The sequence below is a fragment of the Carcharhinus amblyrhynchos genome, unplaced genomic scaffold, assembly GCF_965287045.1.
Source record: "Carcharhinus amblyrhynchos unplaced genomic scaffold, sCarAmb.v2.hapA scaffold_38, whole genome shotgun sequence".
Lineage (NCBI taxonomy): Eukaryota > Metazoa > Chordata > Chondrichthyes > Carcharhiniformes > Carcharhinidae > Carcharhinus > Carcharhinus amblyrhynchos.
In genome coordinates this window covers 1,591,350-1,606,441 of record NW_027649779.1, presented here as the reverse complement: position 1 = coordinate 1,606,441, position 15,092 = coordinate 1,591,350, and the positions used below count along the sequence as shown (strand labels likewise).

Sequence of the window (15,092 nt, the reverse complement as noted above, 5' to 3'; positions counted from 1 at the left end):
TTATGGGATAATTTGAAGTGACCAATACAGTCTTCAACTACAGACAATATCAAACTCACGAGGCAGCTAAACCTCCTCAACTCTCCGTGCAGGAGCAAGGCGCGAAATACAGGTGTCAGTACAAGTGGACAGTGTCATGGACACTGCCAAGGCTCAGGCCTGAAGGGGGGCTGAGTAACGAGGGGTTTGTAGGGGGAGGGGGCTGACAGGAGTGTCTGAGGTGGGAGTGGAACTGAGTGGGCTGTCTAAGTGGAGAGGGGGTTGAGTGGGGTTCTGAGGGTGTGGGTGGCTGTGTGAGGAGCCTGAGGAGGAGATGGCTGAGTTGGGATCTGAGGGGGGCAGGGTCAAGTGGGGTTTTGAGAATGGGGCGGGTGAGTGAGGAGTCTGGGGGGGGGGACGGGTGTGGGTGGGGTGCTGAGGGTGGGCAGGGCTGATTGAGGTGTCTGAGATTGAAAGAGGCTGAGTGGATGTCTGAGAGGGAAGGAAATTACCAGAGGGTTATGGGATAGGGTCTGGCTGGGACTATTGTGGCCCATTTGGACTGGTGCAGGCCCGATGGGCCAAATAACTTCCTCCTGCACGGTTGGAATTCTATGAATCTATGACATAAACACGGATTGCTCCTGATTAACACGGGATGGAATTGTCCTATCCCGCCCATTACGATTCTCATGGCAGGCGAGACACAGATCTTATAAAAGTCCGTTGACCTCAGGCGGGGATTTTCAAGCACTGGAACAAACATGGCCCGAAAATCACAGAGTCATTGAGGTTTACAGCATGGAAACAGGCCCTTCGGCCCAACTTGTCCATGCTGACTTTTTTTATCCACCGCTAAGCTAGTCCCAATTGCCGGCATTTGACCCATTTTCATCTATCTTATCCATCTAACTGTCTTAATGTTTTTTTCCAAAGTCAAAACTGTACCCACCTCTACTTCCTCTGGCAGCTTGTTCCACACACTCAGTAACCTCTGTGTGAAACAATTGCCCACCCAGACCTTTTTGCATCTTCTCCTCTCGCCTTCGACCTATTCCCTCTAGTTTTAGACTCCCCTACCTGTGGGAAAAGTTATTGACTATCTCGCTGATCTGTGCCCCTCATTATTTTATAGACCTCTATAAGATCAACCCTAGGCTTTCTACACGGCCGGGAAAAAGTTCCAGTCTATCACTTTTCTCCTTAAAACACAAACAATCAAGTCCCAATACCCTCCTAGTAAATCTCTTCTGAACTCTTTGTCGTTTAATAATATCCTTCCTATAACAGGGTGACCAGAACTGTATACAATATTCCAAGTTTGGCCTTACTAATCTCTTGTACAACTTCAACAAGAAGTCCCAACTCACTTATTCGCCGTTTTGACCAGTGAAACCAAGCATGCCAAATGCCTTCTTCACAACTCTGTCCACCTGTGTCTCCACTTTCAAGGAACTATGAACCTGTACCCTCCCAGATTTCATTGTTCTCTAACTGTTCCCAGTACCTTAGCATTAACTCAGTGCTGCCCTGGCTCGATCTGTCAAATGCATCATCTTGCATTTATCTCAAATAAACCCCATGTGCCATTCATCAACCCACTGGTCCAATTGATCAAGATCCCGTTACAATTTGAGATAAACTTTTTCACTGTCCACTATGCCACCAATCTTGGTATCATCTACAAACTGACTAACTATGCCTCCTAAATTCTCATCCAAATCATTAATAGAAACCACAAATCACAATGGGCCCACCCATGGTGTTAGTAGTCACAAGTTATTTTCTCCAAGATTTTGGGTTTAGACATTCCCCAATTTTTTTCACTGATGCGATGCTGACAACTTCGCATTTCCAGGTTTAAAATGTTCTCCCTTTACGGACAGGTTGGGGGGACTTTTGTGCAATCTATTTTTTTTGTCACAATTCCATCTCCCAGCAGGATTGAAAGATGCTGGTTAGCCCTTCCGACAAGACCAACATTCCTTCCATCAGGAACGCAAACCTAGACCTCTTTGTGATGCATTTACAGAAAAGATTTTGGGTGGAAAAATTAACCTGTTTGTTCAGTGACTGTAATTAATGTCGGAATTAATTCAACCAGTACTAATTGTGTCTCTGGAACATTCCCATCCATGCTTCATAAAGGGGTTATGCACGGTGTCATTGGGAGTGTCACAGTGATAAGCGGCTCCACAGAGAGGGAGTCGAGGTATCAACATTGGGAGAAAGAAATTGCAAGCTTTCTGCAATGGACCTGAATCCAGGAAAGGTAGATCTGGACGTTCCCATAATGGTTCAGCATCTGAGGGGCAGAGATCTGAATGTTACAACAATTGAGAGGAGTTTATACTCGATACTTTACAGGCTTTCTCTAGATTGGCTGCCTACAATTCATCGTGTTGAATATGTACTGAAACTGATTCGATACTTTTACTATCCAATCCTGGCTATTGTTGGTGTCCCCGGTAAGTTTCTCCACTGATTATGAATGATGTAACCCGTGTTTAACTCTGCCACTCTTGCCGTCTGCTCTACCCTGTTTGCGACTGTTGCTTGTGGTCTGAGTCCTTATTGAGTTATCACATCTACAAAGCGTGGATCACTACGTTAATGATGCCTGTGTTGTGAAGTTAGTTTGTAAAGACGTAAAAGATGTTTAGGAAGATGAAAAAGAATTGCAAAACCGGTAGGAGCGGGGAAAAGTGTGCGATCACTTTAAAAATGTTATTTTCTTTGACGCTAAGATGTTTAAACTGCAGAATGCACAGAAACTCTAAGTTGCAACACTTATTCCAGAGGCCAAAAACATAGGGGTTGTTTTGGTAACCGGCACAGCAGGTTTTGCATTGTGGTCAGCACAGCACGAAGTCTCACAACACCAGGTTAAAGTCCAACAGGTTTATTTGGTACCATAAACTTTTGGAATTTTGCTGTTTCTTCAGGCGTGTGAAGAGCGATGTTCAAAAATGGGACATATAAAGACACAAACTCAATTAACAAAATAATGGTTGGAATGTGAGTCTTTCCAGGTAAGCAAGTCTGAAAGACACAGACAATGTGAGTGGAGAGAGAGTTAAGCATAGGTTAAAGAGGTGTGTATTGTCTCCAGCCAGGGCAGTGAGTGAGATTTTGCAAGCCCAGGCAAGTCGTGGGGGTTACAGATAATGTGACATCAACACAAGAGCCCAGTTGAGGCCATCCTCAGGTGTGAGGGACTTGGCTATCAGTCTCTGTTCAGCGAATCTGCACTGTCGTGTGTCATGAAGGTCGCCTTGGAGAATGCGTACGTGAAGATCAGAGGTTGGGTGTCCATGAGTGCTGAAGTATTCCCCAACTGGAATACTCCTGGTGATCGACAACCTGGGTTTGCAAAATCTCACTAACTGCCCTGACTGGAGACAATACACATCTCTTTAACCTGTGTTTGGCCATCACTCCACTCACATTGTCTGTACCTTTAAGACTTGATTATCTCGAAAGACTCACATTCCAACCACTATTTTGTAAATTGAGTTTGTATCTTTATATGCCCTGTTTGTGAACAGAACTTTCACTCACCCGATGAAGGGACAGCTCTCCAAAAGCTTGTGCTGCCAAATAAACCTGTTGGACTTTAACCTGGTGTTGTGAGAATTCTAACTGTACTTGCCCCAGTCCAACGCTGGCATCTCCACATCATGGTTTTGCATTGTGCCAGCTGATGTATTTAAATAAAACACACAGCTAAAAGGGACCTATTTGAAGTTATTATTGTGGCCAACCTCAAGCCAATCTGAGTCCAGGGTTGTTGATAGATCATTAGGATTATATAAAAAAAACACACAACTGCCTTCAGGGCAGATCCACCAGTGCTTGAGCCAGGAGTACAACCAGAAGTGGGGCCCGATCACCTGAAGCAGTTAGATTTCAGGCAGCCATGGGGAGAGATTACTTCTCTCAATGGGTGGTGAATCTGTTGAATTCATTATCGGAGAGAGCGGTGGACGTTAGGACTTGACGAACTTAAGGAGACAGACAGAACTTTGAATATTCATGGATTAGAGCATGGACTGGGGGTGTGGTTCGTAGGGGAGGGCAGCACTGCTTGGGAATGGGAAGCGAGGGAGGGGGCTGGGTAGTATCGTACTTGCTGTGCCCCTGATCGAACATAGAACACTACAGCACAAACAGGCCCTTCGGCCCACAAGTTGTGCCGATCACATCTATACCTACCAAGCCGTAGAACTATCTGTAACTTCCAATGCCATTAGATCCCATATACTCATCCAGAAGTCTTTTAAATGACCCCAGCGAGTTCACCTCTACCACCACTGACGGCAGCCGATTCCACTCACTCACCACCCTCTGAGTGAAAAACTTACCCCGAACATCTCCTCTGTACTTGCTTCCCAGCACCTTAAACCTGTGTCCTCTCGTATCAACCATTTCAACCCTGGGAAATAGCCTCCGAGAATCCACCCTATCTATTCCTCTCAACATTTTACAAAACTTCTCTAAGGTCGCCTCTCAACCTTCGTCTCTCCACGGAGAAGAGACCTAGCTCCCTCAACCTATCTTCATAAGGCATGCCTCCCAAACCAGGCAACATCCTTGTAAATCTCCTCTGCACCCTCTCAATAGCTTCCACATCCTTCCTGTAGTAAGCCGACCAGAACTGCACACAGTATTCCAAGTGGGGTCTGACAAGGGTCCTATAAAGTTGCAGCATTACCTCCTGACTCCTAAACTCAATCCCTCAATTAATGAAGGCAAGTACACCGTACGCCTTCTTGACCATATCCTCCACCTGCGAGGCCTATTTAAGAGTCCTATGGACCCAGACCCCAAGATCCTCTGCTCTTCAACCCAGCTAAGACTGCTACCCTTGATATTGTAGTCCTGCATCCTGTTGGTCCTGCCAAAATGGACCACTACATAATTATCCGTGTTGAAGTCCATCTGCCACTTCTCCACCCAGTCTTGCATCCTATCTATGTCACGTTGCAACTTCTGACATCCCTCCAGACTATCCACAACACCACCAACTTTCGTATCGTCGGCACACTTACTAACCCATCCCTCCACTTCCTCATCCAGGTCATTTATGAAAATGACAAACAGCAAGGGCCCTAGAACAGATCCCTGGGGCACTCCACTGGTGACCGACCTCCATGCAGAAAAAGACCCATCCACAACCACTCTCTGCCTTCTGCAGGCAAGCCAGTTCTGGATCCACAAGGCCAAAGCCCCTTGGATCCCATGCCTTCTCACCTTCTCAAGAAGTCTCGCATGAGGGACCTTATCAAACGCCTTGCTGAAGTCCATGTAAACCATGCCCACCACTCTTCCTTTGTCAATGTGTTCAGTCACAGATAGTTAGGGGTTTACTTGTCAATTGTCCAGAAAGCCTATTCCAATGGAGAATTGTGCTGTGCCTGCTACCATCTGGCCAACTTACATCAGATCATAGATTCACAGAAAACAAAATAGGGGGGAAAAGCTCGAATGACTTCGGGTTTTATTTTAAAGGTGCAGACTGTATGGACACGGTAATTACATCTGTGGACTTGTTGCGGAGATCAGTGAACTGTATTGGATCCAGGCAATCTGGGAGGTTGGATCTGATTCTTGCCATAACTAACCTCCTGGTGCATCACATAATATTGGACAAATGTGTCACTGGAAAATAGTCATTAAGGCAGGCTGCTTAGTTTTCCTTTGGTAGCAGCCTTGGTTTGAGCATTTTTTTTACCTGGCGCAGAGATCAGCGACTTTCCTACTGAGAGAGGACTCACTGCGCTTCACTGGTCCAGTAGGTCATAGTGGGGCAGCAAAAATAATACACTGGGCACTATGAACGGTAGCTATACACTGAACCCTGATGCTTTGAAAGCAAACCCTCTGTGTCATTCGAGTGTGAGATTACAATTTCTTCCAGTGTTGTGCGAACAGTGGCCACAATGCTGTGGTCTCCCCTACAGGTATAGTCATTTGTAAATATTATAGAGATTCTGAACTGTCGAGGCATTAGGATCTCTCTCTGCCAACTGCTGGTACTGTCCAGAGGAAAGGGTGAAACCAGCACTGTTTGGTAGCAGCTCTGCTGCAGGGCTTGTCAGTAGCTATCTGAAAGGTGACAGATTACTGCCAACAGGACTCCACTCTGAATTTTCTGTCAGAGTTACCCCCACAGCCTTCTCACACTCCAAATCCCCCACAAGGTAGAAAGGCTATTTACCTCGAGCTGAGTGAGGGTAAATTTTGAGGACCCCCGGAAAACTCTTTCCAATTTGTACCTACCATGGTAGTGGCACAGTGGTATTAGTGCGAGTGGGTGAAACAACCACGGGTGAAGTTCAATAACGGCACAGCTTTATTTTCTTTTACGTCGATGGAGGTGCAGTCAGGACATACAATCGGACTGTCCCGAAAGCATATTAAACACCTGCCGCATCGGGCTACAGTTATACCTGACCTTCGGTGTAGTACACGATTCAAATGCTAATCCTTTATTTACAGTATTTGACTTCAGCCATCCTGTTTCAATGTTTTCGAGTGTTGCTGCAATTGTTTTAAGTGTGTGTTAATCGTTTTTGTCTGATTGGTTATTAATGGTCTAGAATCTCTGAGGTTTGAACCATAAGGTGTGTCATTGATCTCAAAAGCGGTTTAAGAGGCCAGGGACGTTTCCTTAACTGTGTTAAATTCTGCTGTCCGATAACAGTGGTTTGCAGTGCTGACTCACAGCATCAGGAATCTGGGTTCAATTCCAGGCTCGGGTCACTATCTGTGTTGAGTTTGGACCTTATCCCCATGTCTACGTGGGTTTCCTCCAGATGCTCCACTTTCCTCTCACACTCCAAAAGATGTGCTGGATCATTAAAAAAAAAATCTGATTCAGTGTGTGTGTACATTTTACAAAAAATTGTTGATCCTGCAGTTTAAATGGTAACTTATTCCCCTGATTCATGTCTAATTTTATTCTTTACTTCCTTCCTGACAGTGAACATAATTACAATTGTGACGTTGACGAGCAGAAACTGTGGTTTGTCCAAATGTGTCACTTGTTACCTGGTGGCCATGTCAGCGGGGGATCTGCTGGTCATTATCCTTGACCTGATATTGAGACACATTCCCATTGTTTATTGGGAACAGTTTTATTTCCTGCTGTCGCTCCCCGTGTGTAACACCCACGCAGTCCTGCTTTATGCAGCCACTGACTGTTCTGTCTGGTTCACCGTCACTTTCACCTTTGATCGATTTGTGGCCATTTGCTGTCCCAAGCTGAAAAGTAAATATTGCACTGAGAAATCTGCGGCTGTGGTTCTGGGAACAGTGACAGTGCTGAGCTTTTTAAAGAACATTTCCTGGTATTTTATGTTATTAAATCGATATGGGCTGGCGAACAATCCCTGGTTTTGTCACTTCACATGGGAAGCTGCAGAATCTCTGGTCTGGACAACAATCGAGTTCCTCCACAACATTCTAACCCCGTGTGTCCCGTTCGCCCTGATTCTGTTGCTCAATGCTCTCACCGTCAGACACATTTTAGTGAGCAGCAGAGCCCGGAGGAGACTCCGGGCTCACAGCAGTGGGGAGAACCCTAGTGACCCAGAGATGGAGAGTCGAAGAAAATCCATCATTTTACTGTTTGTTATCTCAGCCAATTTCATCCTTTTATGGTCGACATTAATGGTTTATACTATATGGATTCGGATGTATAATTTGGGCTATCAATCAGTAAGGTTACATCTTTTTGTTATGGAAATGGGTTTCATGCTGCAACTCACAAGTTGCTGCACAAATACTGCCATTTACGCTGTGACACAGACTCACTTCAGACAGCAGTTAAAAGATCTCCTGAAATACCCCCTTACTGCAATTCTTCAGCTCAAGAAACCCTGACAGGTAACTGCAACCACAAGTTCCATGACTGTTTCTGTTGGACATTCATATTGTAAACAACAAAACACCCTTGCAGAAGCAGAAATAGTTACAGGTAGAGAGAGAGGGGACAGTATTAACAACAGTGAGAGTGATAGAGAGAGAGATTGGGAGAGAGAGGGAAAAACACAAAGACATGGAGAACAACAGAGTTTGAAACAGATTCTAACAGGTACAGAGAAAGAAACAGACAGAGAGAGAGAAAGAACAGAGACAGAGAGAGACAGGGATAGAAAGTGAAGAAAATGGTGAAGGTGATATACAGGGAAGGAGAAAGAGAGACAGAAGAAGACAAACTGGGGGTTGGAATAAAAGAGGGAAAGGGAGAGGAAGGGAGAATGGGAGACAAAAAGTGGGGCAAAGGGAAATAGCCAGAGGCAGAGAGAAACAGATATAGAGACAGAGAGCGGGAGTGAATGGGAAAGAGTGAGACTGAATGAGTAAAATGGAAACAACAAGAACAAAAGACAGAGCGAGTGAGAGAGAGAGAGAAGCACAGAAAGTGACAGAGAGACGTATTTAATGACTTTACAGATAACCATCAGGTGGAGTTATTGGAATATGAGCTCCCTGATTGAGGCAGTTAATGCTGTCCAATCTGGGAGCTCTACAGATGTATATAATATGGAGTGTCTTCGTTACCAGAACTCAGGGTGGGTACACTCAGGATGTGGACAGGTGGTTTTATCACTCGCCTTGAGCTGGTTGCAATTAACCGACATTGGTCACATCCCCAATGGAAGAGACAGTAATCATGAACTTTTTCAAAATTCTCCCAGCGGCAGCCAATAATATTTGGCTGTGGAGGCAAACTTACCCAGTCCTGAATAAACTGAAGAAGTAAGAGTTGATGGGGGTAACCAAAAGGCTGTTACAGACTGAATTGCATCCATATTGGAGTGGCAGAGAACAGCTGATTGTGGAAGATGGCATACTCCTACGGGGTTCAAGAGTGTCATCCTGAGACACCATCCCAACCTGGCCGAACTTTACCATGGCCACCCAGGAGTGGCAAACTGAAGATCCTCCAAATTGCCACGTCTGGTGGCCAGGTATGGATACAGATATTTGCTTGTGTGTCAGTGTTGGCAATATCAACAAGGGCAGAACTGTCACCAGTCACTATTCTTTACATTTGGGTTGGCCGTAGACGTGACTGCACATGGGCAGTGCCGGACCGTTCATGGGGTCTGTGTTCCTGATATTGGTAGATGCTCATTCAAAATGGATGGTCAAACACAGGATGAGTTAATCAAACACAAGGAGAAGAGTGGAGAAAGTTCACACCGCTTTCTTGTCACCAGGCATTCTGCAGGTGTTGAATTCTAAAAATGGACCACCCTCCATCAGTCAGGAATTTGTGCATTGCATGAAGTTGAGCAATATTTGATGTGTTGCTGTATAGGGTACTGGTGAGGCCGCAACTGGAGCACTGTGTGCAGTTTTGGTCGGCATATTTGTGGAAGGATATTTTGGCCTTGGAGGGAGTGCAGAGAATGTTCACTGGGCTGATACCAGAGATGAGGGGGTTAGCCTATGACGAGAGATTGAATCGACTAGGTCTGTACTCGTTGGAGTTTAGAAGGTTGAGGGGGGATGTCATAGAGACATATAAGATAATGAAGGGGCTAGATAGGGTAGAGGTAGAGAGGTTCTTCCCGCTCAGAAAGGATAGCAGGTCTAGAGGGCACAGCCTCAAAATAAGGGGGGGGAGGGGGAGCGGTTTAGGTCGGAGTTGAGGAGGAACTTCTTCACTCAAAGAGTGATGAGTCTCTGGAATTCTCTGCCCGTTGAAGTGGTGGAGGCTACCTCGCTAAATATATATTAGTCACGGGTGGATAGATTTCTGATAGACAAGGGAATGAAGGGTTATGGGGAGAAAGCGGGAAAGTGGAACTGAGCCACTTCAGATCAGCCATGATCTTGTCAAATGGCGGGGCAGGCTCGAAGGGCTAGATGGCCAACTCCTGCTCCTATTTCTTATGTTCTTATGCGTTAGGACAGTGCCCACATTACCCATCATCCAATGGTCCGGCAGAAAGAGCGACCCAGCAGTGAAAGCAGATTCAGAAAACCATCCCACCGCCTCCTTGGACACCAAACTATCCAGGTTCATCTTCAATTACAGGACAACATCCCGCCTCCCACCACCAACCCCCTCTTCAACAACTGGAATAGCCCAAGCAGAGTTGCTCATGGTAAGATCACACAAAGTTAAGTCTGATTCCGAAGGTGGAAGTTGACACCCAGTGCCATTCCCACCAACAGGGAGAGGCACTTAAAGGCAGTTGATAGGTTATTAGTAATGAATCCTGGCAATGAATCCTGGCAACGTGGTTATGAGGCAAGTTCAAGTCTGTTTGCGGAGATACCATCCTATGGAATACTTCAATCATCTACAAGCCATGAAGTCTCAAGCTGTGCCTGAAAAATCTATTCTCAGTACCCTGGGAACTTTGTAAAGAATTCCAGGCACTCCGGCTACTGCTCTCCATCTCCGCCAGTGGGAAGCTCGGAGACTGAAATGGACACAGTGGGTTTAGCCTCTCGACCACATTGTCTCCCGATAAAGGGAAGTTGGGCCACAATGCTCATGGTGGAAGAGGCAAGTTCCGGTCTGCTGAACCCCACTCACTTCCGAGGCTGAGCAGGAGGAACCAGACCCAGCATTGAAACTCCAAAAAAGGCTTCCAAATCAGTCAGAACATAAGAACATAAGAAACAGGAGCAGGAGTAGGCCATCTAGCCCTTCGAGCCTGCCCCGCCATTCAATAAGATCATGGCTGATCTGAAGTGGCTCAGTTCCACTTTCCTGCTTTCTCCCATAACCCTTAATCACCTTGCCTACCAAAAACCTATCTACCCGCGTCTTAAATATATTTAGCGAGGTAGCCTCCACCACTTCAACGGGCAGAGAATTCCAGAGATTCACCACCCTTTGAGTGAAGAAGTTCCTCCTCAACTCTGTTCTAAACCGCCCCCCCCCCCCCACTTATCTTGAGGCTGTGCCCTCTAGTCCTACTGTCCTTTCTGAGCGGGAAGAACATCTCCACCTCTATCCTATCTAGCCCCTTCATCATCTTATATGTCTCAATGAGGTCTCCCCTCATTCTTCTAAACTCTAACGAGTACAAGACCAGTCTATTCAGCCTCTCCTCATAGCTCAACCCCCCCAACTCCGGCATCAGCCTAGTAAACCTCCTCTGCACTCCCTCCAAGGCCAAAATATACTTGCGTAAGTGCAGCGACCAAAACTGCACACAGTACTCCAGCTGCAGCCTCACCAGTGCCCTGTACAGTCAGCCCTCGGCGGTCTCTGAGAATTAAGGTTGGAAAGATGCAATGACTTCAAACAGGATCATAAGTGTGAGGTTACCTCTTTGCAGCAGTAATAGGAAGACAGATTATTATTTGAATGAGTGTAAATTGAGAGAGGTGGCTACTCAGCAAGACCTTTGTGTACACATGCATCAGTAACTGAAAGTAAGCACACAAGTAGGACAGGCAGTAATGAAGGCCAATGGTATGCTGGTCTTCAAAGGGAGCAGATTTAAGTACAGGAATAGAGGTGTGTGACTGCAGGTGTACAGGGCATTGCTGAGGCCACACTTTGAGTATTGTGTACAATTTTGGTGTCCTTATCTGAGAAAGGATGTTCTTGTACAGAGGGAGTGCAGCGACTGTTTCCCAGACCGATTCCTGGGATAACAATCTGTGATGTAAAGAGAGACTGAATCGATGAGGGCTTTATTCATTGGAGTTTATTAGGGTGAAACATAAAATATTGGATCAGGTTTAGACAGGGGAGATTCAGAAAGAATGTCCCTGAGGCTCAGGAAGTTGAGGAGTAAGGTTCATGGTTTGAGGATAAGCATCAACATTTTGGAACAGAGATGAGGAGAATTTTCTCCACACGAAACATCGTCGTACGTCAGTACCACAGAAAGTGGCTGAGGCTAAAACCTTTAGTGATTTCAGGAAGAAATGATGTATAACTCCTGGGGCTAAAGTGATCACGTGATATGGGAGGAAGGGATGGTCAGGATATTGAAGTTGATGATCAGCTATGATCAAACTGAATGGCGGAGCAGGCTCGAAAGCCTGAATGGCCCACTCCTGCTTTTACCATATTTCAATGTTTCTATCATTGTGAAGCTGAGTCTGTGCGTGGTCTGCGTCCCAGCCTTGTTTAACTCTGAGCCTCGTATTCATCTGAACCTTGTCTGAATCTGAACCGCGTCTCTGTCTGAACATGGTGTGGGCCCTCTCGACATGAATGCCAGCATTTCATTTGCCTTTCTAACTGCCGAGAGAACCTTCAGGTTAACCTTTAGAGAATCCTGAACAAGGACTTCCAAATTCCTTTGTGCATCTGATTGTCTAAGTATTTCCCCATTTACAAAATAGTCTATGCCTCTATTCCTCCTTCCAAAGAGCATAATCTCATACTTTTCCTCATTGTGTTCCATCTGCCACCTCTTTGCCCACTCTCTAACCTGTCCAAGTCCTTCTGCAGCCCTCCAACCCCGACTTCCTCAATACTCCCTGTCTCTCTACATATATTTGTATCACCTGCAAACTTAGCAACTGTACCTTCATTTCATGCTTCCAAATCATTGATGTATGTTTTGAAAAGTTGTCTTCCGAGCACCGACCCCTGAGTCACACCACTAGTCACTGGCTGCCATCCTGAGAAAAGATCCCTTCATCCCCACTCTCTGCCTTCTGTCAGTCAGCCAATTCTCCATCCAGGATCTTGCTCTCAACATCATTGGCACTTAACTTATTTAACTGTGAACTAAGCAGTGCCTTATCAATGACCTTCTGGAAATCGAAATAAATCCCTACCTAACTTCCTTGTTTGCTCCTCAGAGAACTCTAACTGATTTGTCAGTCATGTTCTCCCCTTGGCAAAGCTGAACTGACTCAGACATAATTAAACATGCACTTCTGCGACCTTATATTTAATAACAAATTGTAATATCTTGCCAATGACCAAAGTCAGGCTAACTGGCTGAAAATTTCTAATCTTCTGACTCCCTCCCTTCTTAAACAACGTTGTTGCATGAGCTACTTTACGGTCTTATGGTACTGTCCCTGTGTCAGTGATCCCTGAAAGATCACCACCAATGCCTCCACAATTTCTTCAGTTATCTCCTTTAGAACACTGCGATGTAGTCCATTTGTTCCAGATGATTTATCCACCTTCTGACCTTCCAATTTTCCCAGAACTCCTTCGTGATGGTCACTACCTGTGCCCCCGACTCTCCCGGAGCTCTGGAATCCCACTGGTGTCTCCAACCGTGAAGACTGATGCAAAGTTACCATTCTGTTCCTCTATCATTTCTTCGGTTCCCATTTTTACTTCTCCAGCCTCATTTTCGAGTGGTCCAATGCCTCTCTTACATTTTATATATTGAAAAAAAAAACTCTTCCTGTCTTCTTTTATACTTCTAGCCAGTTTAGACTCATATTTCATCTCCCCCTTCCCCCCCAACCCCATTCCTTTGTTTAGTTGTCTTCTGCTTGCTTTTAAATGCTTCCCAATCCTTTGGCTTCCCACTAATCCTGGCCACTTGGTAAGCTTTCTCTTTTGCCTTGATGCTGTCCTTGACTCCCCTCTTCAGCCATGGATGCCTCATCCTCCCTGTGACATGTTCCCTCCTGCCAGGGATGAATTTCTTTTGTGCCTCCTGAATTTCTGTTGTGCCTCTAAACACTCCTGTCATTTCTGTCCCACTGTCTTCCCTGCTAGGCTCCCGTTCCAATCAACTCTGGCCAGCTCGTCCCTCATGTATTTGTAATTACTTTTATTTAATTCTAATACCGTTACATCTGACTCCAGCTTTTCCCTCTCAAACTGCAGGGTCAATTCTATCAAACTGTGGTCACTGCTCCTGAAAGGTTCCTTCACCTTAAGTTCCCTAATCAAGTCTGCCTCATTACGCATCACCAAATCCAGAACTGGCTATTCCCTCGGAGACTATGTCACAAGTTGCTCAAAGAAAAACAAATCTGAGTAATTCCACAAATTTTCCACCTACCTGATTTTCCCAGCCCACCAACATAATGAAGTCCCCATGATTATTGTAATATCGCCTTTTATGTGTTTTTTTTAACCTCCTGATTCATTTTGTGCCCACATCCAGACTGCTGTTATGAAGTTCGTACCTAACTCTTATCAGGGTCTTTTTTATCTTTGTGATTCCTCATCTCCACCTTCACAGATTCAATCTCTTCTGGTCATATATCACTTCTTGCGATCGATTTCACTTCATTCCTTAATCACAATGCAATACTGTCCCCTTTGCCCATCTGCCTGTCCTTTCGATAGGACATGTACCCTTGGATATTTAGATCCCAGCCCTGATCCCCTTGCAGACACGTCTCTGTGATGCCCACAACATCGTACCGTCTAATTTCAATAAGTGCAACTCGGTCATTTACCTTGTTGAGTCCACTGCACGCATTTGGTGCAACACACTCAGTCCTACATTCACCACCTCCCTTCTCATACTTGTCAACTTGTTTTGCTCCTGTCAAAGGTTAGATTTGTGCCAGCTTCTATACTCTCTGTTCTATTATGTGGGAGGCCAGGGAAGCCTGGTATCAACAGCTCCTCCATTCATGGAGGGGACAAGGAACTCAACATTGGTTACTAACAACAGGCAGGAAGAGGATCAGACATTGGGGGGGTGGGGGGGGGGGATGGGTGGCAGTGGTTCCTCGACGCCTCACTCGCCAGAGAGGATTTTAAAACTGACTCCAGTCTCCAGGTATCAACTCCCAAGTGATTGTCTCTCCCCCGATCAGATCTATGTGAGATGGACGTAAGGAACAGGAATGAACTGTGGGCTGCAATATATTGTAAATATGCTGTGGCTTCTGCACCAAGCCACAAGTCCCCAGGGCCGGATGGAATGCATCCAAGGGCTCTGAAAGGAATGGCAGAGGTGATAGCGGATGCCTTGATGATTATTTTCCAAACCTCGCTAGATTCCGGGGAAGTGCCGGAAGATTGGAAAATGGCTAATGTTACTCCGTTGTTTAGAAAGGGTAGCAGGCAAAAGGCAGGGAATTATAGGCCGGTTAGTTTAATGTCTGTTGTAGGTAAAATGCTTGAATCCGTAATTAAGGAGAAAATAGCGAGGCATCTTGAGGAGAATTGTTTGATACAGCAGACTCAG

At 45.6% G+C, this 15,092-nt stretch overlaps 1 protein-coding gene across 1 annotated transcript; it reads left to right on the top strand.

The window, feature by feature from the left end:
- The first annotated feature begins 2,230 nt into the window (after positions 1–2,230).
- LOC145362370 (putative G-protein coupled receptor 139) lies at positions 2,231–7,866 on the top strand. Its single transcript, XM_080218430.1, has 2 exons — positions 2,231–2,447; positions 6,965–7,866. The coding sequence occupies exons 1-2, from the start codon at positions 2,231–2,233 to the stop codon at positions 7,864–7,866; spliced, it is 1,119 nt and encodes a 372-aa protein (XP_080074556.1).
- Positions 7,867–15,092: the final 7,226 nt, after the last annotated feature.

What these genes read in the sequence shown, in the direction of transcription:
- LOC145362370 (XM_080218430.1), top strand. Translation starts at nt 2,231, where the DNA reads ATGGACCTGAATCCAGGAAAGGTAGATCTGGACGTTCCCATAATGGTT. An exon ending in GGCTATTGTTGGTGTCCCCG is followed by an intron (nt 2,448 to 6,964) that starts GTAAGTTTCTCC and finishes CCTTCCTGACAG; the next exon opens with TGAACATAATTACAATTGTG.